Genomic DNA, 24,378 nt, shown 5'->3' with positions numbered 1-24,378 from the left:
TGTTTTTTTAGGTAATAGATGTACATCTTTACATATTGTGTCTTCCCTGTAAAACATTTTAAAAATCGGACATGTTGGCTGGATTCACAAGATCTGTGTCTTTCATTAGCTGTATTGGACTTTAATGTGTGAAAGTTAAATATTTAAAAAAAATATTTTTTTTGAATTTCGCGGCACTGGTTTTTCAGTGGGGGTGGGGGGGGAGTGCCGCTAGCGGCACCCTCATCCTAGACAGGTTAACCTCAGGAGGCTGAAGAAATTTGGCTTGTCACCCAAAACCCTGACAAACTTTTACAGGTGCACAATCGAGAGTATCCTGTCGGGCTGTACCACAGCCTGGTACAGCAACTGCAACGCCCTCAACCACAAGGCTCTCCAGAGTGTGGTGCGGTCTACACAACGCATGGCCGGGGGTAAACTACCTGCCCTCCATGACACCTACAGGAGGGCCAGGGTGATCATCGGGGACGGTAACCACCCAAGCCACTGCCTGTTCACACCGCTGCCATCCGGAGAGCGAGGTCAGTACAGGTGCATCAAGGCTGGGACCGAGAGACTGAAAAACAGCTTCTACCTCAAGGCCATCGCACTGCTAAACAGCAATCACTAGCTCAGAGAGGCTGCAGCCTACATTGAGACCCAATCACTGGCCACTTTAATAAATGGATCACTAGTCACTTTAAACAATGCCACTGTAAATAATGCCACTTTAATAATGTTCACATATTTTACATTACTCATATCATATGTACAGTTGAAGTCGGAGGTTTACATACACCTTATGCGAGTGTAGATAGACAGAGAGACAGAAAGACAGACAGACAGACACAGAAACAGTAACAGTAACAGAACAATAAATAAAAAACAGCTAGAGTTACACACAGTGGGCAGGGAGAGGGGGGGGAGGGGGTTCCATGTCTTCAGCACCGCCTTGCCAGACACATTCTAGGATGGGGGCAGCAGTAGTGTGATAAGCCCTGTCTCTCCTTGGATTGCAATTACCTCTTGAGGAAAGGGAGACAAGGGGAAATAAAGAGGAGACGTGTAGGGACTGAGTAATAGGAGATTTAGACAGGCAGTGGGTTTATCTGTCGGTACAAGAGTTCCCACCCATGCACACACACATACATGCACACACACACATACATGTACACACACATACATGTACACAAACAAACTGGGCAAAATAATTTTTTTTACAGTTCTGTCACGTCCTGACCATAGAAAGCCTGTATTTTCTATGGTAGAGTAGGTCAGGGCGTGACTAGGGGTGTTTAGTCTAGTTTATTATTTCTATGTGGGATTCTAGGTTTCTTTTTCTATGTTGGTGTTTGTGTATGATTCCCAATTAGAGGCAGCTGGTAATCGTTGTCTCTAATTGGGGATCATACTTAAGTTGCCTTTTTTCCACCTGTGGGTTATGGGATATTGTTTATGTTTAGTTGCCTGATTCGCACTGCTTTGTCGTCACGGTTCGTTTATTCTTTATTTGTTTTGTTTTGCTGTGAGTTTCACCTAGTAATAAAAATATGTGGAACCCAGATCACGCTGCGCTTTGGTCCAGTTATTATGACGAGCGTGACAGAATATCCCATCTACAAAGGACCAAGCAGCGTGCCCGGGAGGTAATGGCATCCTGGTTTTTAGAGGAGATTAGGGAGAGAACATCCTGGACTTGGGACGACATAATGGAAGGAGAGAAGAGCCTGCCATGGAAGCAGGCGGAAGCAGGGAAAGAGGGACAGCGTCGAAGTCGGGGAGGAAGGCCACAGAAACCCCAATAAATATTTTTTTTTTGGGGGGGGGCACATGAAGCAGTCGGCGGAGCCGAGGAGTGAACCAGATCCAGTCTGGGAGAAGAAGGAGAATTTGGAGGAGAGAGGAATTTGGAGGAGAGAGAAATGGGAGAGTTGTTGAGTTGGTGGAGGATGCACGGATTTGGACTAAAGGAACGTGTTGTCAGTTTGGTGCCACCGGATTCAGCTCCCCGTACTCGTCCTGAGAAGTGTGTTAAAGTTCCGGAACAATTGATGCCGGCTATACGCACCAGGTCTCCAGTGCACCTTCACAACCCAGTACGTCCTGTGCCAGCTCCTCGCACTTGCCGTGCGAAGTGTGTTAAAGTTCCAGTACCATTGATGCCGGCTATACGCACCAGGTCTCCAGTACGTCTCCACAACCCGGTACGTCCTGTGCCTGCTCCTCGCACTCTCCCTCAAGTGCGCTTTCCCAGTCAGGTGCGTCCTGTTCCTGCTCCTCACACTGTCCTTGGAGTGCGTGTCCCCAGTCCAGTACGTCCTGTACCTGCTCCTCGCACTCGCCCTGAGGTGCGCCTCCCCAGTCCAGTACGTCCTGTGCCTGCTCCTCGCGCTCGCCCTGAGGTGCGTGTCACCAGCCCGGTACCACCAGTGCCGGCCCCATGCACCAGGCTGCCTGCGACGGGCCCCAGTCCAAAGCTTCCGGCGGCAGTTCCCAGTCCAGAGCTTCCGGCGGCAGTTCCCAGTCCAGAGCTTCCGGCGACAGTTCCCAGTCCAGAGCTTCCGGCGACAGTTCCCAGTCCAGAGCTTCCGGCGACAGTTCCCAGTCCAGAGCTTCCGGCGACAGTGCCCAGTCCAGAGCTTCCGGCGACAGTGCCCAGTCCAGAGCTTCCGGCGACGGTCCACGGTCCGGAACCTCCTGAGACGGTCCACGGTCCGGAACCTCCTGAGACGGTCCACGGTCCGGAACCTCCTGAGACGGTTCACGGTCCGGAACCTCCTGCGACGGTTCACGGTCCGGAACCTCCTGCGACGGTCAACGGCTCGAAACCTCCTGCGACGGTCAACGGTTCGAAACCTCCAGCTCCATGGCCAGAGCCTTCCCCTGCGCCAATGCCCAGTCTAAGCACGGCGTCCAGTCCAGCTCCAAGGCCAGAGTCTTCTTCTGCGTTGGTGCCCAGTCCAGGCACAGCGTTTAGTCCTGCTCCATGGCGGGAGCCTTCCCCTGCGCCGATGCCCAGTCCAGACAAAGTGTTCAGCCTGGGTCCATTGCTGGATCCGCAGGATGAGCGGGTACTTCGTCCCACACCAGAGCCACCCCTGATGCTGGTGGATGAGCGGGTACTTCGCCCCGCACCAGAACCGCCACCGACACTAGACACCCGGTCGGAGTCCGCACCTTTGGGGGGGGGGGGGGGTACTGTCACGTCCTGACCATAGAAGCCTGTATTTTCTATGGTAGAGTGGGTCAGGGCGTGTCTAGGGGTGTTTAGTCTAGTTTATTATTTCTATGTGGGGTTCTAGGTTTATTTTTATATGTTGATGTTTGTGTATGATTCCCAATTAGAGACAGCTAGTAATCATTGTCTCTAATTGGGGATCATACTTAAGTTGCCTTTTTTCCACCTATGGGTTATGGGATATTGTTTATGTTGAGTTGCCTGATTCGCACTGCATTGTCATCACGGTTCGTTCATTTGTTTTGTTTTGCTGTGAGTTTCACCTAGTAATAAAAAGATGTGGAACCCAGATCACGCTGCACTTTGGTCCAGTTATTATGACGAGTTTGACAAGTTCTAACACCTTGTTAGCAACCAGGCAGCCAAATGAATGTGTCTTGGTCAGGTCATTTCTCTCCTCTCTCGCCCTCCTCTCTCTAACATTACTTCTCCGACTACAGTACGTAGCAATCAGCCATTCAATCTGATCTCTTCTGATATTCGCTCTCCCTCGACCACACAATCCCTTCAAACAAACGCCTGTTAATGAAAATGCATTCCAGAGTTGTGTGGATTTAACCGGATTTTCTCCACTCTTTTTCTCGGCTTCGGGGAAAGTGCTGAGGCTCCGGCAGCCCACTTTAAGAAGTGCTGACACCAGAGGAATGAGGACTACAGATCAGCTTAGGAGAACTCCAGCCACGCGTTATGGAGCAGCAGCACAACCCACCCGAAAAATAGGGCCTCCTGTTGTGCATACCAAATGGCACCCTATTCCCTATAAAGTGCACTATTTTTGACCAGAACCTTATGGGCCCTGGTCAAAAGTAGTGCACTACATAGGAAATAGGGTGCCATTTGAGACATGTCCTTACTGAAATACCAGGATGAATTTTGCACCTATTTCGGGAAACTGGGATTGTGAGAGCTTTAACCTGGCACATTTGACATGCTCAAGTGTAGATTCAGCTCTAAGTATTACAAGCATCACAGGCCGTTGTACCACTGTGGTGTCGTCAGTATCGCCACGTTACTGTGTCCTTGTCGAAACGTTTACCTTTGAAATGAATGGATAACGAGTCAGAAAACATTTGATCATTTGACACAGTGTTCAAACAAACATTAGGACTTAAAGTGCTTGAAACAGTGAAACTGTGAAATATCACTCTGTGCATTTATATGCATTAGGTTATGTACATATAATATCCATTACAGACATTCAGGATGGGAGGGGTCGGCTGTACGGTATACATATGGACCTAAATGAAGTCTGGATTTCGAGACATTCCCAGACGACAATAATACCGTGCAGATGTATTGAGAGGACTTGGCGACACAGGCACATTAGTTCCATTGAAAGGACAATGGCTTTGATGGGAACCAATCAAGACCATGATTCCTGATAAATGCCACACAAATCAATTACCTTTTTATTCTGCAAGGTAACCAAGCTGCTAGGTAACCATGACTGTTATGGACTGTTTATAAAAGGTTTATAAAGCCTGTATAAATAGTCATAGCATAGGTACATGTGCTGGTAGTTATAGATAACTATATTAAAGCAGTAAGGCCCGAGGAGGTGTTGAATATGGCCAATATACCACTGCTAAGGACTGTTCTTAAGCACGACGCAACAAGGAGTGCCTGGATAGAGCCCTTAGCTGTGGTATATTGGCCATATATCACAAACCCCCAAGGTGCGTTATTAATATTTTAAACTGATTACCAATGTAATTAGAGCAGCAATTGTTTTACCTCTTTATAACCCCTTTATAACCAGATATGTCATAGTAACGGTACATTGATTAGGAAGTGAGGGGTTATGTCACATCCGTGGCCAACAGATCTCAACATTCCTCATGGTCTGCTGATATGAAGAGTGACAGGGGTTAAGGCGGCAGCGGCACATCGGTCCAAACCACAGTCCCCCCACGGCAGCCAAACGAAACCCAGTCCAACCCTACTGCCGTGCCTGTCTCGCCCCTGCCAAATCCTCAGAGGCTCAGGCCTAGTTTGCAATGTGGAGACGTCAGAATATCGACCTCCTACACAGCTGAGAGGGGATGTTCAGCCCTGGAGGACTGTGGAGTTTGCACACAGGGTCCGGGGTCTACCATTGACAGAGAATTAAACAAACTTCGAAGAATAGCCGCCACAAAGTAACATTCACTGACAAAATTGGTTAGAATGATGAAAATGAAATGAAAATAAAGGTTCACATGAAGAACAAAAGTGAAAAAAACTAAACTTTACAAGCCAATAATGAGCTGAATATGAACAATAACACTCACGCTACATCAACATGTTGACAACATACATTACAACATGCCAAGTCATGCTCTCAATAATGAGTCTTGGAGCAGGGCCTAAAGGGTGATTGGACAGCGAGATAAACAACTAAATGGAGGACACTAAAGGGAGAACATCACATCTTCATGCCTCTCACTTTCAAGATGGTCCATGTTGGTCTGAACAGAAAAAGTCCGTCTTCGACTGGTCCAGATGTCCCCTTGTCCCATTGTCATCCAGACGCAAGCCTGGTTCCTTGACAAGCCTCTCCAGACAGAACCCACTCCCATTGGCCCACACTGGACCGCTTCCAATCTTCTGACAGCTCCTTTCCACGGGTCAACATTAGAATAGTCCTTTGTGCCATAGCCTGAAAGACAAAGGAAGAGAGCACATCCCCCTTGAGGTTAGTATAATGAAAGAACCTTTGGACACATATTAGCTCCACAGGGAGCATTGGGGACATATATCCAGGTAGATAATATTCTAGATAGTTTATTATTCAGACCCTGCTTAGGGCGTTAGTCAGATCTCCCTCATGATCGCCACAGTGGTCGAGGGTGAAAGGTCACATCAAATAGACAAGGCCTAAGATGACAGCAGCAGACGCCACCGCGCAATTCCCCAGAGTCCGCCATGAGCCAGGATCCCCCCCCCCCCCCCCCATTCAACGGTTTTCGGCAAGGGATTGGAAAGGTCGCCCGGCAACACAGGTCAACGCTTTGATCCAATCAGAGGAAATATCAAGGCCCTTTTATGCATGAGAAGAAGTGGGCTGCCATTTTGAATTTCAGAGGTGAAAAGCTGGGCCAGAGGGTCCCAAAGGAAGCCGGCAGCTCTTCATTATTCAATCAGCAGCGTCGCTTAGATGCTGATGGACTAAAACAAGATGGGTGGAAACAAAAAAGGACCCATTGATAGCAGTTATTAAACTGCATATTTTATCAGGCCCCCCATTAGAAAGTCAATTGGCGGTTATGTATTCATGCAGGCAGTGAAAGGCTCCGAGAGAGACTGACCCCTATGCTTGACCTCTCTACGGCTTTGAACTTTTTTTTTTTGTGTGTGTGGTGCCGACTCCCTCCCAGAATGAATGCTTTGATTCGGCGTCCAGTTGCAGAAGTAAACCACATTACATTTTAGGAATGTAAATAATAGAAAGTGCTTTTGTGAAAAATTCATTGGACGCTCCGGCGTTGCCACATAATTATTTAGAGAGCATATGTAAATACCTCTTACGATTATGGAGGAATGCGTGCCATTTCCTCTTCAAAGCCATAACCATTCATTTGGTTAGCGGAGATAGGAGTTCCATAAAGAAGAAATGCCGGACAACTATAGAAATCAGTTGCTTCGTGGTTGTGAACTGCGGACATTGCATTTTCAAGTGTTCCAAGTGCTCCTTAGCCCGAGTATAAAGGCCTATTTATCGTTCTATGAAGCATGTGTTTAAGTCCATTTGTCTGAGAGCTTCAATTAACACCGTTCTTGAGTTCTCAAATGAAAACGGTTTATTGAACCCAAACTTTCACAGGCTACTGTCTGGCCGTAGCCCACACCGAACAAACCCTTAAAGAAACAGCAACAAGTTACACAAGAAAAGAGAGAGAACAAAGAAAAAGCCTGGTCTTATAACTTGCAGTGCCTGTTCCACCAACCACAAGGACTCCTGGCCCGAACACATTTCAGGCATTCACTTGACTGGCAGACAGCAGGGGTACTGGCACGCTGGGCCCCGTGAAACCCAGAGCAAATCGAGAAATGGGTCCTAATTACCACAGAACAGCAGCACATCCGAACACAGGCGCATAACTGTCCAAGCGGGTCGCTGCTATATAAAACAACAAAACAAAACTGGGAACATTCTATCATATGAATCAAGAACATTTTTCGCAGATATTCACATGTCTGTCTGTCAGCTGTGTATGTTTTGACTCAGATATTCACATGGTCTTTAAGTCTGTCAGCTGTGTATGTTTTGACTCAGATATTCACATGGTCTTTAAGTCTGTCAGCTGTGTATGTTTTGACTCAGATATTCACATGGTCTTTAAGTCTATCAGCTGTGTATGTTTTGACTCAGATATTCACATGGTCTTTAAGTCTATCAGCTGTGTATGTTTTGACTCAGATATTCACACGGTCTTTAAGTCTGTCAGCTGTGTATGTTTTGACTCAGATATTCACATGGTCTTTAAGACTGTCAGCTGTGTATGTTTTGACTCAGATATTCACATGGTCTTTAAGTCTATCAGCTGTGTATGTTTTGACTCAGATATTCACATGGTCTTTTTCCTATGCTTCCTGGCTGATGTTTTGGTCACTTTTGAATGCTGGCGGTGCTCTCACTCTAGTGGTAGCATGAGACGGAGTCTACAACCCACACAAGTGGCTCAGGTAGTGCAGTTCATCCAGGATGGCACATCAATGCGAGCTGTGGCAAAAAGGTTTGCTGTGTCTGTCAACGTAGTGTCCAGAGCATGGAGGCGCTACCAGGAGACAGGCCAGTACATCAGGAGACATGGAGTAGGCCGTAGGAGGGCAACAACCCAGCAGCAGGACCGCTACCTCCGCCTTTGTGCAAGGAGGTGCACTGCCAGCGCCCTGCAAAATGACCTCCAGCAGGCCACAAATGTGCATGTGTCTGCTCAAACGGTCAGAAACAGACTCCATGAGGGTGGTATGAGGGCCCGACGTCCACAGGTGGGCTTACAGCCCAACACCGTGCAGGACGTTTGGCATTTGCCAGAGAACACCAAGATTGGCAAATTCGCCACTGGCGCCCTGTGCTCTTCACAGATGAAAGCAGGTTCACACTGAGCACATGAGCACATGTGACAGACGTGACAGAGTCTGGAGATGCCGTGGAGAACGTTCTGCTGCCTGCAACATCCTCCAGCATGACCGGTTTGGCGATGGGTCAGTCATGGTGTGGGGTGGCATTTCTTTGTGGGGCCGCACAGCCCTCCATGTCCTCGCCAGAGGTAGCCTGACTGCCAATAGGTACCAAGATGAGATCCTCAGACCCCTTGTGAGACCATATGCTGACACATGCACATTTGTGGCCTGCTGGAGGTCATTTTGCAGGGCTCTGGCAGTGCACCTCCTTGCACAAAGGCGGAGGTAGCGGTCCTACTGCTGGGTTGTTGCCCTCCTACGGCCTACTCCACGTCTCCTGATGTACTGGCCTGTCTCCTGGTAGCGCCTCCATGCTCTGGACACTACGCTGACAGACACAGCAAACCTTTTTGCCACAGCTCGCATTGATGTGCCATCCTGGATGAACTGCACTACCTGAGCCACCACTGTGGGTAGACTCCGTCTCATGCTACCACTAGAGTGAGAGCACCGCCAGCACCGCCAGCATTCAAAAGTGACCAAAACATCAGCCAGGAAGCATAGGAACTGAGAAGTGGTCTGTGTTCACCACCTGCAGAATCACTCCTTTTTTGGGGGTGTCTTGCTAATTGCCTATAATTTCCACATTTTGTCTATTCCATTTGCACAACAGCATGTGAAATTTATTGTCAATCAGTGTTGCTTCCTAAGTGGACAGTTTGATTTCACAGAAGTGTGATTGACTTGGAGTTACATTGTGTTGTTTAAGTGTTCCCTTTATTTTTTTGAGCAGTGTAGTTAATTGTCATAAATCAAAGGATATATGATGAACACTCTTTGCGCTAAAATCTGCATTGAATAATTTGGCCAACCAATGGAGATGGTGTTATCGATTCCCATGTGACCAAGTGAACCGACGTTGACAAAAACACTTATAGAAAAACCTTGTTTTTTACAAGATACCATAATCATGTAAATGAATATGGTTTGATATAAACTCTGTCAAACATCAGTAGCTAGACTAAGACTACCGCAAAACAAGATAAAAATGAAAATAACGACAGTATTTTTGTTGAAGTTACTGAGGAAAATAATTAGCTAAGCACACAATGGGACAAAGATATACTACAAAGACACCCCAACTATCCCTTGGGAGAGACACACGGCTTCAATTAACTGACAGACAGGGACAGCATTAGGAATTCTATCATGTGTTGGCTGTAGCCTCTACTGCTTTCAACCTCAACCATACAGCAGCTAGCGCGCTAGCGTGGCTTCCCATCAATCGTGTCCTCTGGGTGTTTTGATCTGCTGGGTGGTATGTGTCCTTGGAGATACACGTCTCTCTCCTCCTCCAACCTCTTTGTTTCCAACACCTGATTTTCCTTCCTGCATTGAAGCCAGCTAGCTGATCTGTTCTCTGCTGCAGCGGCTTCCTGCTTATGGCTTCCTGCTTATTATGCAGTAAAGGTCACGTGACTGTGGTGACTTTAAACATGCATAATGCTGAGTCCGCCCCTAACAGTTTTACAGACACATGGAATGGGATACACGCACACACGCACACACACACACGCACACACACACTACCTCTTTGGAACCGGGTCTAACCTAACCATGTAAGCCCAGAGCCTCCTCCTCCGGCGGCCCAGAGCCAAGTCATTCCGACAGGCCGACAGAACCCCCTGACTGCCTACGTCAGCCATTTCCACGGTTCCCCTTGAACATGGAGGGTCGTTTCCTGTAAGCCAGACAATATGCATGAATGCCCCTTCGTACTCCTGCTCCCCCTGTGAAGTAGTGTTCAGGTTACATTCCTCCAGGCTTAGCCTCAGCCTTCCCCCAACCTGCCAGACCCAGACACACACACACACACACACATAGATCTGTAAACTGTTTACACCCCAGTTCTCCCACCTGGAGGAGGGCCAAGCCAAACCTCCCTCTAAACCAAACCCAGAGCTCCAATGAGCATCAAGGCACCTCGGATTTCACCGTCGGGGATTCAGGAATAGTTGTGCTTGGAGACACTCTCCATGATAGGGGAAGAGAGGAAGAGGAGAAGAGGAAGAGGGGAAGAGGACATGGAAGTGATCTTCCTAAAAAAGAGGAAGAGAAAGCAGGAAGTTTTGTCTTCACAGTTAGAGCTTGTTTTCTCAGTAAGAGCTGGAAATGAATTCCAACATGTATTCTCAGGTTTGGAGGGTATCTGCCTCCCCAATGCTTTGATTTTGATGGAAGCTGCTGAGAATGGAGAGAGGCAACATACGCCATTGTCTCCAATAGACTCAGGTGTTCCCTTACACATCACTGTCTTCAAAGTCCCATAAGAACCTCATATACTGCATTTACCACCACTTTAAACATTCCGCTACGTCAAACCCTATTTGCTCCACCACATGGTAATGCATGTTGAATTCTTGACATATTGTGCAAATGTGATGTAAATCTACGACGGAGAAACCTCCCTACCCATACTCCCTGCATAGAGTTGCTTAGAACGAGCTAAACATACACTATTACTAAAAGAGGGAGAGAAAGGGGGGAGGGAGGGAGGGAGGGAGAGAGGGATATGTCACGAGAGCATGGGAGTGAAAGAGACAGAGAAAGAGGTATGTCGAGAGGGAGAAATAGAGAGATGGAGGGAGAAAGATAGAGAAATATAGATTTACTGAGAAAGGGAGGGGGAGAAGAAGAGAGAGTTGGAGAACGAGAGGGGGGAGTGTGTAATCAGAGAGGGAGGAAGAGCCTTGCATACATGAGGAATGAAAATGACGTTCCTTAACACATTTGCAAGGCTGCCACTCCCTTAATTCCGTGTCCAATTTGCTGCATCTTTGTCATAACGAGGAACTGTGGCCAAAAAAAGACAGTTTTATGGCTGGGGAGTGGAATTAAGAGAAGAAAAGGGCAAAGAAAAGAAAAGAAGAGAGAGAGAGAGAGAGAGAGAGAGAGAGAGAGAGAGAGAGAGAGAGAGAGAGAGAGAGAGAGAGAGAGAGAGAGAGAGAGAGAGAGAGAGAGAGAGAGAGAGAGAGAGAGAGAGAGAGAGAGAGAGAGAGAGAGAGAGAGAGAGAGAGAGAGAGAGAGAGAGAGAGATAGAATCCACAGCCTCCAAACTAGCATGTCCTGCAGTGACATGTACACTACCGTCCAAAAGTTTGGGGTCACTTAGAAATGTCCTTGTTTTTGAAAGAGAAGCACTTTTTTTTTGTCCATTAAAATAACATCAAATTGATCAGAAATACAGTGTAGACATTGTTAATGTTGTAAATGACTATTGTAGCTGGAAACGGCAGATTTTCTATGGAATATCTACATAGGTGTACAGATGCCCATTATCAGCAACCATCACTCCTGTGTTCCAATGGCACGTTGTTTTAGCTAATCCAAGTTTATAATTTTAAAAGGCTAATTGATCATTAACCTTTTTGCAATTATGTTAGCACAGCTGAAAACTGTTGTTCTGATTGAATAAGCAATAAAACTGTCCTTCTTTAGACTAGTTGAGTATCTGGATCATCAGCATTTGTGGGTTTGATTACAGGCTCAAAATGGCCAGTAACAAAGACGTTTCTTCTGAAACTCATCAGTCTATTCTTATTCTGAGAAATGAAGGCTATTCCAGGCAAGATATTGCCAAGAAACGGAAGATCTCGTACAACACTGTGTACTACTCCCTCTAACCAGAATAGAAAGAGGAGTGGGAGGCCCCGGTGCACAACTGAGCAAGAGGACAAGTACATTAGAGAGTCTAGTTTGAGAAACAGATGCCTCACAAGTCCTCAACTGGCAGCTTCATTAAATAGTACCCGCAAAACACCAGTCTCAACGTCAACAGTGAAGAGGCGACTCCGGGATGCTGGCCTTCTAGGCAGACTTCCTCTGTCCAGTGTCTGTGTTCTTTTGCCCATCTTAATCTTTTATTTTTATTGGCCAGTCTGAGATATGGCTTTTTCTTTGCAACTCTGCCTAGAAGGCCAGCATCCCAGAGTCACCTCTTCACTGTTGACGTTGAGACTGGTGTTTTGCAGGTACTATTTAATGAAGCTCCTCTTTCTATTCTGGTTAGGGCCAGTTTGCGTTGTTCTGTGAAGGGAGTAGTACACAGCGCTGCACGAGATCTTCAATTTCTTGCCAATTTTTCACATGGAATAGCCTTCATTTCTCAGAACAAGAATAGACTGATGAGTTTCAGAAGAAACGTCTTTGTTACTGGCCATTTTGAGCCTGTAATTGAATTCTCCAGATACTCAACTAGTCTCAAGAAGGCCAGTTTTTTTGCTTCTTTAGTCAGAACAACAGTTTTCAGCTGTGCTAACATAATTGCAAAAGGGTCTTCTAATGATCAATTAGCTTTTTAAAATGATAAACTTGGATTAGCTAAAACAACGTGCCGTTGGAACACAGGAGTGATGGTTGCTGATAATGGGCCTCTGTACGCCTATGTAGATATTCCATAAAAAATCTGATGTTTCCAGCTACTATAGTCATTTACAACATTAACAATGTCTACACTGTATTTCGGATTAATTTGATGTTATTTTAATGGACAACAAATGTGCTTTTCTTTCATAAACAAGGATATTTCTAAGTGACCCCAAACTTTTGAACGGTAGTGTACATTTAATACAAATCAGAGGCATTGCCTGTTTTACTTGCTAGCTGTGGCGCTGCAACTCATTTGCAATGCATCAACTGGAGCTCAATCAGAGAAGGGCCCTGGTGCATAAAAAGGCGAGCTGCTCTGTGAGTATTAGCTAATACTACATTTGCAAGTCTTGCGAGACAGAGAGAGACAGAGAGAGAAAGAGAGAGAGGGAGAGAGGGAGAGGGAAAGGGAGAGAGAGAGAGGGGAGGATTTCTTGTGAAACCTCTCTATAAATCACTTTGTAGTGCTGGATTGATGGAAGTGATGCCTGGGTAGGGATTACTCTTTTCATTACAAACCCCCATCTGGTACCAAGACCACGTCTGTCCAGCCTTTTGCCTTTAAAGTGCCGGCTTGGGTTTCACATCAATCTATTCCTATTGCAGCTGTGCTGGAGAAATAAGACAGACCCACACACGCATATACACATGTATTTACACACACGCACGGATACACACACTCATACACACACGCACGGATACACACACTCATACACACACGCACGGATACACACACTCATACACACAAGTATGGTGCACAAAACCCCATCCGCCCCTTCCTTACACAAGCATCTGCACTCATACACACACGTGCACAGCATTTATAAACACACACCAAAACACAGACATATGTCCCCATCCCCCCTCCCCACCCAGTCACAAAGACACAAAGGGAAAACACAAGAAAAGGACAGCACTGATTTTTGAACCGTGCCTATTTCCAACTTGAAAGAGGCAGCCATAATTAAAACCAATGGGCACCATCGCGAACTAAATGAAAAGCAATCCATCTGCCATGCAGCCCCCCCCATCCCTCCTTTTAACTGAAGCATTGGTCCAGAGCCCCACAGATATTCTCTCCCCCTCCCTCTCTCAGATGTGTGAGGCAAGGCAGAGAGACAGACAGGAAGCTGTCATTAGGTCAGACCTCAGGGAATGGCCTCCCTATAGACCACTGTTTCTTTTTCTTCTCCACCCTGTCTTCGGTCATTCAAAATGGCCGCCACTCTTTGTGTATCACGTCGCCTGGACAGCTCGACACTTCATTAAAACCCCACTTGTCATTAGATAAAGTGTTATAATGGCTGAACCCTGCACCCCTAAAGCTACGCTGCATGCCAAATTACACTCAATTCACTCAATTCCCCGAAGGGCTCTGGTCAGAAGTAGTGCACTATGTAGGGAATAGGATGCAGCTATAGTCTCTGTTGTAAATGATGGTATGACAACTGGAACATGACTATGGGGTAGTATACCAGGTGTCAACACCATTCAACCCCAAACTCTGCTGTCTTATTTTAAACAATAAACGGAATTCATCCGTCCATATAACAAAGGCAGAGGTTCCCTTAACATGGAACCATGTAGTATCCTCCTAGTTGAGCCAGTTTTGAATTATTCACGATTCATATCAAGTGGGTGGGAGAGACGTCTGATGCTGCTCAAGAATGGCCCTTATTGGTGGTGGTTACATGCCAATGTTTCAACATATGTCGGGGGGGGGGGGGGGGGGGGGGGGCGAGAGAGAGAGAGAGATGCACCTGTTCTATCACTAACTTATAGTCATTACACAGCTATGGGCCGCCAATTAGCCTAATAACATGCTAGTAACTGAAGCAGGAATGTAAGTATTCGAATTGTTATTTTTACAATAAAGAGATTGAAACTGTCATGGAGCATTAAAGGAATATTGATGAGCAAGAGAGATGGGGAATTAAAATGTGTGTTACACTGACATGCAAGTACTCTAAAAAGAAACATGAAGATCCCTCTAGTCTGCTCTGGCAATGGAAATTATTCACGAAGTAGAAGTAGTGTATTAGGCAAGACATCTCCCATTTGTCACAAATGGTATTGGATTTCACACGTCACATTGGCGAGGCACAATTCCCTTTGTAATTCTACGGTCTAAATTGGCTGCTAGGGACGGGAGCTCTTTATCTTGAACTGTGTCATCCTAGATCTAGTCTCATCAGAAATAAGAGTGTATCCATTATCTCCTCATCTGCCTGTCCTGAGCAGTCCCAGACCAACTGGATGTGAACAAAGAGCATGATATTACATTCTGACTAGATAAAGGAAAGCCGATTTCATTACATTTGACTTTTTTTTTTTTTTATTCACTACCTTTTGATTTAGTTTTCTATACATGCAGGAAATATTTTTTTAAATTCTTCTATATTAGGGTGGAGGTGAATTTGAGCTCTCGTTGGACCAATGCATCAGTTTTAAACAAAGTACAATCCTCTAGCCTTTCCCTGGAATAACGATTGGTGTAACATGCAGGTACACCACTGGTCAATTGGAGCTACTAGTGTCTAGTAGCTCCTGTCTTTGTGGTGTCAGTAATTTGTCTCTTCACTGAACTGGACACCACAGCGCTGTTGGTAACCATTAGTTGACAGGAGAAACATGACTTAAAGAGGCAAACATCACTATCACCTCCTCCCCTGTCAGGAGAGTCTGGACAGCCCCTTGGTGTTCAAACCTGTTTGCAGTCTTGCTCTTTCTCTTTATGGCTGCATGTCGACAACGTGGACACATTGCACATCGTTGCTCTAGCCATGCGCTCTCTGAGCTTCGTCTGTGGTCTCTCTCTCTATTAAATGAACTGAAAGAAAGAAATATCGTATGCATTCAACTGATGAACAATTAGCGAGCCAGAAGAACTCCTCCCCTGCAATCTCCACATGCAAGACGCATCAGGCCTAGGTCAAGCCAGGGGCTCTGAAGCCAACCAACTCCTTCAAGGTGCCCTGGTATCACTGACATCATCTGAAGTGTTCTTGTTATGGTTTGTTCCAGGGAGGAATGTACACTAACTGTATAGAACACGATGTTCCCATTGCTTCCCATTGCTCTGGGGACCCTAGGTCTTTCTGATCATGTTCGGGTTCCTTTAAACACAGTAATTTACGGGGACCCCAGCCCTAGATCAGAGGTCTTTATGTGGGTTAGCTGGGGGGAACCGTGGGGTGGGGTGGGGGAAACATGGTCGAGCTACAGCGCTGGAAGTTCTGAATGAAAACAGCATGGCCTTTAATGGGTTGACCTCTGGGTGGTCCAATCAACCTCAAGATGACATTTACTGACACATGGCGTCCATGGCGATTGATGACAGACTGGGAAATGGCTGCTTATAATCCGTCCTCTTCAGATGGTTCAAGTGTTGATTTATCCAGATGACAACATCGCATGATTACATGATGCAAATTAAGGGATTCCAAACAGGTTGCGCTGGTTTTCTCCGAGTTTTGTGGCTTTTTGACAGCTTCATCTAGGCTTGGATTCATAAGCCTTATGGTCTAAGGCTTAGGGAGTAAAACGGGTACAAATATCTCACACTCCCCAAACCAAAGGCATTTGCCTTATGAGGAGGTTTGTGGTGGATAACTGAAATGCATATTGACTCCATACTTTCCATAAGATCTTGGTTCTGGCCGGGACATACCATTCTTTATTGCTAAAGGGGGACACTGGTGCATAAATCAGGAAATGTCTAAAAACAACTCACTTCCTCCTCAGACCCAAAGTCATGAGGTACATGCTGTGGAGTGCTGCTCACCACATCTGACCTCAAATCTCACAAACCTAGTGTTACTAATCTGCATCATAAGACACCTCTGGTCTTTCCCCCTATATGGGTTTCCTGGTAAAAACCCCCTCAGCATGTTGCGATTGACCTGCTGCCCAGAGTTCGAAGCCTTTAAGACCATTGTGAAACGTCCATCGTAAGAGACTGCTGTCAGTGCTTATTAACGTCGAGGGACCAAACCTCTTACACGTGGCACACGGCTTCAAAGCAATTGAAAACCCATTTCCTGAAACAGGAATAACAATGAGTAAGCAATTCTTCAATGGAATAGCAACCATTCTGGACATGAGTTTCAACTACTGGCCAGCATGCTTTCGTTTACAAAATGACATCTACAACTTGCTCTGTTGTATCTCCCCGCTACTGTTCAAGGTTATGTGTCAATCACTGGTGGATGGAACTATTTTAAAACTGTTAATAGGTTGAACGGAGGCTGAATGAAACCTGAATGGGGGTTGAATCAAGGTTGAAGCGTGTTTTTCTGTCTTTGGCCTTGCCATCTAAAACAACAAAATAATCCAGCAATCAGCTCAGAGTGATAGCTATGGCGTTGGGGCTATTTCTCCAAAACCAACTTCCCATTATTGCAGTTATCTCCCCTATCCAAATGGCCTCAGTATCTCCAACCGGAGGTCCAACTGACCAGCTTAGACTTAGCCTCATGCTGTTATGATGTGTTTTGTTGCGAGGCTGAAGAGAATAGGCTTGGAAGATACGCTTAAAGTGACTCAGACTTAAAACACACTGTTTTAGAAATGCTGAATTGGAAAAGAAAGTTATACCCTTGCTCTATCTTACCAGCAATGAGGCCTTCAAACTTTAAAAACGTATAGGGAACAGGTGCTCTACAATCATTTCAGTCACACGATGTTCTCGCTAGTCAATCTATCAATAATTTGAAAGCATTTAAGAGACATTTTGAAGAACTTAAAGAATGGGGTTACGTGGTCCAAAATGTTCAACATTTCGGCTATCAGTGGAAAGCACCAAGATTTAAAATGTGTGTCAAATCACAAGTGGTTCCTGAAATGGCAGTCTGTAATTTCCTGGAACGCTGTGCTACTAAGCTCTCACCCACTTCAGAGAACTATCTCAGTGTGGAGCCACCGCCATTCGCAAAACTGTCCAAGAACACAACATAAAAATATATCGGGCCTCCCGGGTGGCACAGTGGTCTAAGGCACTGTATTGCAGTGCTAACTGTGCCACTAGATATTGTGGGTTCGAGTCCAGGCTCTGTCGCAGCCGGACGCGACCGGGAGAACCATGGGGCACCGCACATTTGGCCCAGCGTCGTCCGGGTTAGGGGAGGGTTTGGCTGGCAGGCATGTCCTTGTCCCATCGCGCAGTAGTGACTCCTGTGGCGGGCTGGGGGCAGTGCACGCTAACACGGTCGCCAGTTGTATGGTGTTTCCTCCGACACATTGGTGCGTCTGGCTTCCAGGTTAAGTGGGTATCAGCACCTATTTCGGGAAACTATCAAGAAGCAGTGCGGCTTGGTTGGGTGGGCTTCGGAGGACGCACGGCTCTTGACCTTTGCCTCTCCCGAGTCCGTACGGGAGTTGCAGCGATGAGACAAGACTGTAACTACCAATTGGATACTACAAAATTGGGGAGAAAAATTGATAAAATATATAAAAAATTATAAAAAATAAAACAATAAAACACAGATATCCAGCCAGGATCCAATAAAGATGGTTTCTCCATGCTGACAATATCCATTTCATTTGGAGGTTTGAAGAGTCAGTCTGACAAATGGCTTCCCACAGAGATCCCATGATGGAGGGATTGGGGATGGAAGGGGGAAGACGAGGAGGGGGGAGGTCGGGTGGTATGGTGCTAAACAGACCTGGTTATGAAGAGAGTAGCAAATTGTTATCGTCTTATGACCAAGTCCGTATTCCAAACCCATTTTAAATCCTCCAAGGCGGCCGATATTTAATTGTGGGCAGCTGTGATTTAATAAGAAGAATACGAGGCGTGTTTTAAAAGGATGATGACCGCAATGGCTACCTGCAGTGCTCAGAGAAAAACAGAGGGCACCCCCCCTAAGCGCTCCATCTTTTACAAGGCTATAAACAGCTCAGCTTTGGCTGGCCAGTTTTGAAGACAGCCCAAAGACGTAAAATAGTAGGAAAATGTAGCCCAGGATTCTGAATAAAAGGCCTGAATCGCACTTCACTGGGATAGTTTTCTGTTCATTTGGCTACCTGTGGTTTCTGCATATTAGCCTAGTATACTATAGCTTTACAACCCACAGTGAAACCAACACATACAGAATTGTGTAAAGTTTTTACCCGGTTTTATCAAAAACATTTGTTTTCTTTTTCCATTCACATCCGTAAAACCACCTGCAGGAGTGGTTTACGAATTTGGAAAAAGTACACCTGAAAAACCCTCACCAGAAACAATACTTCCACAAAAACATTCCCGCCAATACTCATAGCGATACACAGTGACCGCCCAGTATCTGCATTTTTACATAAGTCGATCATGAAAAGAATTGTAAACAACGCTTTGACCATCGTATTGATAGCAATGATGAATTGTGACATGAACAGCATCAGACACGATATTGGACCCCCTACCTGGCAGCCCCTCATCCTCGTCCCCCGCTGGGCTGTGTTTTGTTGAACCATGGCGGCTCCATTGACTGCCTCCCCCAAATCGTCCATTTCGTCCGTAGGTGGTCCAGGATCGGGCTGTCCTTCTCGGCATTGTGCAACTGGAATAGGTGCGTCCTCTCCTGTTTCATACTGCAGATTTAGACTCCGCGATCTGATTGGACAACGAGGAGCGAGACTTCATCAGCAGAACATCCCTGTCGTCATGACAACTTGCCAATATCTCAACAGGGGTGGAGGGGTGAAAAAAAACATGGCTGCCTTCTTGACTCAGAACGGAAGATGTCAACGGTAGTTTATTTCTACATCATCGTTACCTCATTTCTTGTTTTCTTTCCCAACCTCGTTGCTAATTTCCTGGTCGGTCTGCCCCTTGAGAGTTACTAGGCCAATGTGCTACTGGGTCTGAAGCCAGCAGATGTCCCGTCGGAGTTCCTTAGTCCTAGTACTCGCTCCACCGGATGCCCAATCGGCTTAAAATGCTGCCTATAATCATTCATATACGCTTCAATCACTCGGTGGAGAAAAGAAGGAGCCAAAAACTCCACAACCAGCTACTTTCACCTGTAACCCAGTTCTCTCTATGAGATTGCATCATTGAACTTGGTTATAATACAGGGGATTATTCAATAGCGCTTATAATGTCCATGGAACCATTACAGTGGCTGTATATCTTGTGTTAAAAAGAAACTTGAAAAAAGTTCCTCTTCTTCAGTCTCTATACCCCCCCCCCCCCCCAAATTGGTGTTCCCATGCTGGGATCGTCCCTAACCTTTGAGTCTCCCCCCAAATCTCTCTTTAATAACTTGGGACTGATTTCCAGTCAAGTGCAAAGCATTCGGTTAGAATGCATAAGTCTGATAAGTAAGCATACATTTGGTGCTTTCGGTAGAAACAACCAAAAAGAAAAGATGGAGAAAGAAAGAAAACCAAGGAAACCACGCCAAATAAAGCAAAAGAGCGAAACAAAAAAAGAAGAAAGAACAGAGAAAAGGAAAGTAGAGAAAGAAGAGAGAAAGGAAAACGTAAAGCCATTGGGGCATTCTCTCGTTGTCAGCCACGCTATCCGCGGTCCAAACAGATGTACATTTAGCGGGCGAGACACCTGCTGTGCTGCTAGCCTGGCTAGCTCTCTGATTAGCAGGGGGAGACGGCTGGTTCCCAGGGTTCCTTCCCCAGTCTCCCTCCACGATGACCTTGGCTGCTCCCGCAGCGCTTCTCAGCTATGGCTCCCATGCTAGGGCTGAATGGCGGCCCGGGACGCAGGGCCTCGCCCGAGCTGCTTTGATACTAATCCCCCTACATTGTGCTAGCACGGCACCCTACCTGGTCCGCTAGCCTAGAGGCGGCGCGGCGGCCATTGAAAGTAAGGTGATGAATGAAGGCGTAGCTGCAGGAAGCCTGGCTCCCCATGAAGCCTATGCGACAGTGCAGGCCACAAAGCTGCTTAAAACAGTCACTAGCGTTTTTCCTCAGTTTTGGTGGATTTCGGGTATAAGAAAAAAGATGCCCCAAGTATTCCTTGTTGTCCCGGGCTTTTGGCGAAAGCATATCATTCTCTGAATATGACGAGCGGGGAACGGTGGTCAGGCTTTTCGAAAAACGTAAACAACGAGTCACCAGCCGTGCTTAGATGCGAAGCATACCTGGAGACGCTGGTCAACACATCATTGCATACACACCAAGGCAAAACTGACACAAGCACGCGCATGCAGACAGACACACACTAACCTGCACACTCAAGACAACTGAGAAAAAAAATGCATAATGCTGCTGACAGTAGGAGCTGGCAAAAAAGTATCGAGTGTGGCGAGGGACAGTGGATGTACCTCTTAAAGCGGTAGCATCCTTTTTTTTTTTAAGACCACCGCCCCACTGTTTTTAGGGATGCAAGAGGGGGCCGACCTGTGTCCAGCTAAGCCACAGAACCAACCTTAACCATGACCCTGTTGTCACAGAATCGTATGGAATGTCTCATCCTTTATCGTCAACACGCATTCGTCTAAAGTCAAGGAAAATACTAGAACTATTTCCAGTACGACCATAACTCGCTAATGTTTACGGAAATTCCACCTGACACCATGAGAACCTCCTGAGATCCATAAAGTCTATTCATTACTGTTCCTCAGTCCTAGCCGACAAAAGAGGGGTTTGATCGTGTTTGGAATTCACCACAGTGCGAATATAAAAGCCCACTCATTCCATCATTCACACATCTAGAAGGAACCGGGGCTGGCAGCAATGCTCGATTCTGCCAATTCAGATTTCGCCCGGTGACACGGAATCGTAAATCTGTCTCCAAATACATTTAGACAGCGGTAAAAAACAAAAAACACAACCATTTCATTGTAACGTCACCACGCTGTAGAGAGAAGAGAGGACTGCTGGGTGCCAGACTCTTAAGGGGCCCGAAGCCGAATTGAATGCCTCTTGTCAGGGGGCCCTGATGTGATTACCGCCCCCTGCTAGGGCAGGGATAGTGAAGTTGTCTGGAGCTAGCAAGGAGACTCAAACGGCACCACGGGATGTCCTCTCGCCTGGAAGCCTGCTCTGGACGCAGCAGGGGAGGGGGGGGGGGGGGGGGGGCAGGGTATCCACCATCCACACCAGGGAGTCTCTACCTCTCTGTTGTGTGTGTGTGTGTGTATGTATGTATGTGTGTGTGTGTGTGTGTGTGTGTGTGTGTGTGTGTGTGTGTGTGTGTGTGTGTGTGTGTGTGTGTGTGTGTGTGTGTGTGTGTGTGTGTGTGTGTGTGTGTGTGTGTGTGTGTGTGTGTGTGTGGAATTCAGCTTTTATTGTTACTGTGAAGAGAGCATCAATTGGTCACTGTCAGGTCTGCCTGATTGCAACAGAGGCTCCTGGATGTGTGTGTGTGTGTGTGTGTCTCCTACCCCCATTCATGACCTCTGAATGTCAGGTCAATGTCGTATGTTGTTGGGACAAAGGCTTGTTGTCCTTGAGAGTCACCGGAGATGCTACTGATCATTTAATGATATTGACATCATTGTATACCTCCTTCCAAAACAATTGCCGCCATAACCTGAAACACAATATTACATATACTATGTGTAAAAAAAAAAAAAAGTAGTTGAAAATACAACAACTTGGTAAACTCATAGATGAGACAACTCCCATCAGCTCTTCTAGGCCTAAACCTTTCTCTATTTTCTAAGAATACACCCATGTTTTCCAGCGCCACTGAGACGTGTTTCTTCTTATCATGATTATATTTACCCTTGAACATCTCTCTCTGGCCTGCAGACTTTGAGAACAATATCTCATGAATAATTCATGCTTGAAAATGATTCCGATCACAACGGAACGTTCACATTTGGTTCAGGACGCCCGCATGTAAGTGAACAACACAGCAAGTGGAACATCTCTCGTCATCACCTTCTTTGAATTACTCCCTAGGTAGATATCATACTGGTGTAATAAGACGAATGATAAGATGAAACACCATGTGAAATCAAGGGAACCAGTGGCATACAGTAAGTGACATATGATCTTAAAGCCTCTGTGTTACTTCTCCCTGCTTCTCTCGAGCCCTCTGACCACCTACGTGGTGTATGGATCAGACGGATAAAGTATTTTGGGTTCCGGGGCATTTCAGATGTTTTAGCTGATACCCCTACCTCTCTGTGCTGCAGTCCCCCCTGAGGCGGTGTAAAATAAGACTTCAAAGCGCCCTCCGAAATAGTCCTGACACAATCTCATTTCCTCGTGTTGCAAGGAGGGCCGCTCAGACTGGAATGTCTCCCTCAGACTCTGTCCTAAGTAGCACCCTATTCCATATGTAGTGCACTACTTTTGACCAGAGTCCTATTGTCCCTGGTCAAAAGTAGTTCACTATATAGGGAATAAGGAAGTCATTTAGGATGTAGACTGGGTCTGCTCTACCTCAGAGCGACTGACTGCTGCATGATGACGGGAGGCCATTTTGACAGAGGCGATTAAATATGGACACTTGGACATCTGCTCGAGGCAAAGCCAGATGGGATGAGAATTTACAAGGGCCCGGCTAGGTCACGTTAGGTCTGGGATGAAAAGGAAATGGCAGAGGCTCTTTTGGTAAGTGGCTATAATGAGTGACGGCCCACAAATGACTGGGAAGTATGACATTGTACAGGTGACGTATTAGTGGTTACGTTTCGGTCTGTGGGATTGGGAGATGTAATGATATTAGTCACTGGCAGTTGATTTACTATATCTAAAGCATGCCTTTCGTGATTAATTGTGTATTCGTATGTGCTGATTTGAATAAATAGGCCTTGTGGGTAAGATGAAGCTAAACCTTACATCTACACAAACATGAGATTTCTAAGTATTTCTTAGAATGCTGTGTGTTTGAATAATGGAATGATTCTGTTTGGGTTTATACTAGCAAACTGGATCAAACATGTCCGACACTCTCCTCGACTGGAATTCAGTCACAACTTTTAACACACTTATTACGCAGGAATTCAACCAGAAATTCCAGCTGCCACAGATCTGACGCTCATTAAGTCTCTCTATCCTTGATGGACGCTTCCCATCGAAGGCAGTCCCTCATTTTCTACTTTTCGAAATGTGTCGTTTCACTCATTTCAAGCATGGCTAAAATGACAGCCACAACTTAAATGGCATTCTCTCTCTCTCTCTCTGCTTCGCTCTCTCTGCAGTCGGTAGTAGAAGCTGGTAACCTTGAAGGAAGCTATAATATTCTAGGGAAATTGCTACATTTGATTGAGAACGTGTAGTTCAAAATGGATGCCATCAGCCAAATTGGCCTACAGGTATTGAGTTGTTGCCAGGGCAACCTCGCCCTGAAGCGAATGGAAGTAAACGGTTAATGGAATTCATCTAATGGGATTGGAGCGGTGTATTTCTCAAAACCACGCAGACGTTGAGATAATGTCCAGGTAAGGACTTTAATTGCAATTGTACCACCATCAAAGAACCATTTGGCCAAAACAGAAGAATGTCTTTTTCCACCAATTACACATCATTATCAACATGATACGTTTCAATCATACAATGAAATGAGTTGCGATTACCAATCAAGATAAAGTGATTGATAAGTTGGGATGTAATGCGTCTCATATATTTTGAAACTTGGGTGAATTATATGTACTGTATGATAATTATTGGACTAAGCCTTCGCAGTCTCCAGAAATCCTATTTCCCCTCATACTTAAGTCAGCCTGCAC

The 24,378-nt window shown here is 46.0% G+C and overlaps 1 protein-coding gene across 1 annotated transcript in view; it reads right to left on the bottom strand.

Moving 5' to 3' along the window:
- LOC129838269 (uncharacterized) overlaps positions 1–21,040 on the bottom strand; it is a 28,880-nt gene extending 7,840 nt beyond the window's left edge. The window contains exons 1-2 of the mRNA XM_055905114.1: positions 19,154–21,040; positions 5,643–5,855 (exon numbers count right to left, since the gene is read on the bottom strand). Of these exons, the coding sequence (XP_055761089.1) occupies positions 5,643–5,855; positions 19,154–19,283 (343 nt within the window). The 5' untranslated portion in view covers positions 19,284–21,040. The remainder of the gene's footprint in view (positions 1–5,642; positions 5,856–19,153) is intronic.
- Positions 21,041–24,378: the final 3,338 nt, after the last annotated feature.

Source organism: Salvelinus fontinalis, chromosome 3, assembly GCF_029448725.1.
Source record: "Salvelinus fontinalis isolate EN_2023a chromosome 3, ASM2944872v1, whole genome shotgun sequence".
Classification (NCBI taxonomy): domain Eukaryota; kingdom Metazoa; phylum Chordata; class Actinopteri; order Salmoniformes; family Salmonidae; genus Salvelinus; species Salvelinus fontinalis.
This window is presented reverse-complemented; position numbering and strand designations above follow the sequence as displayed.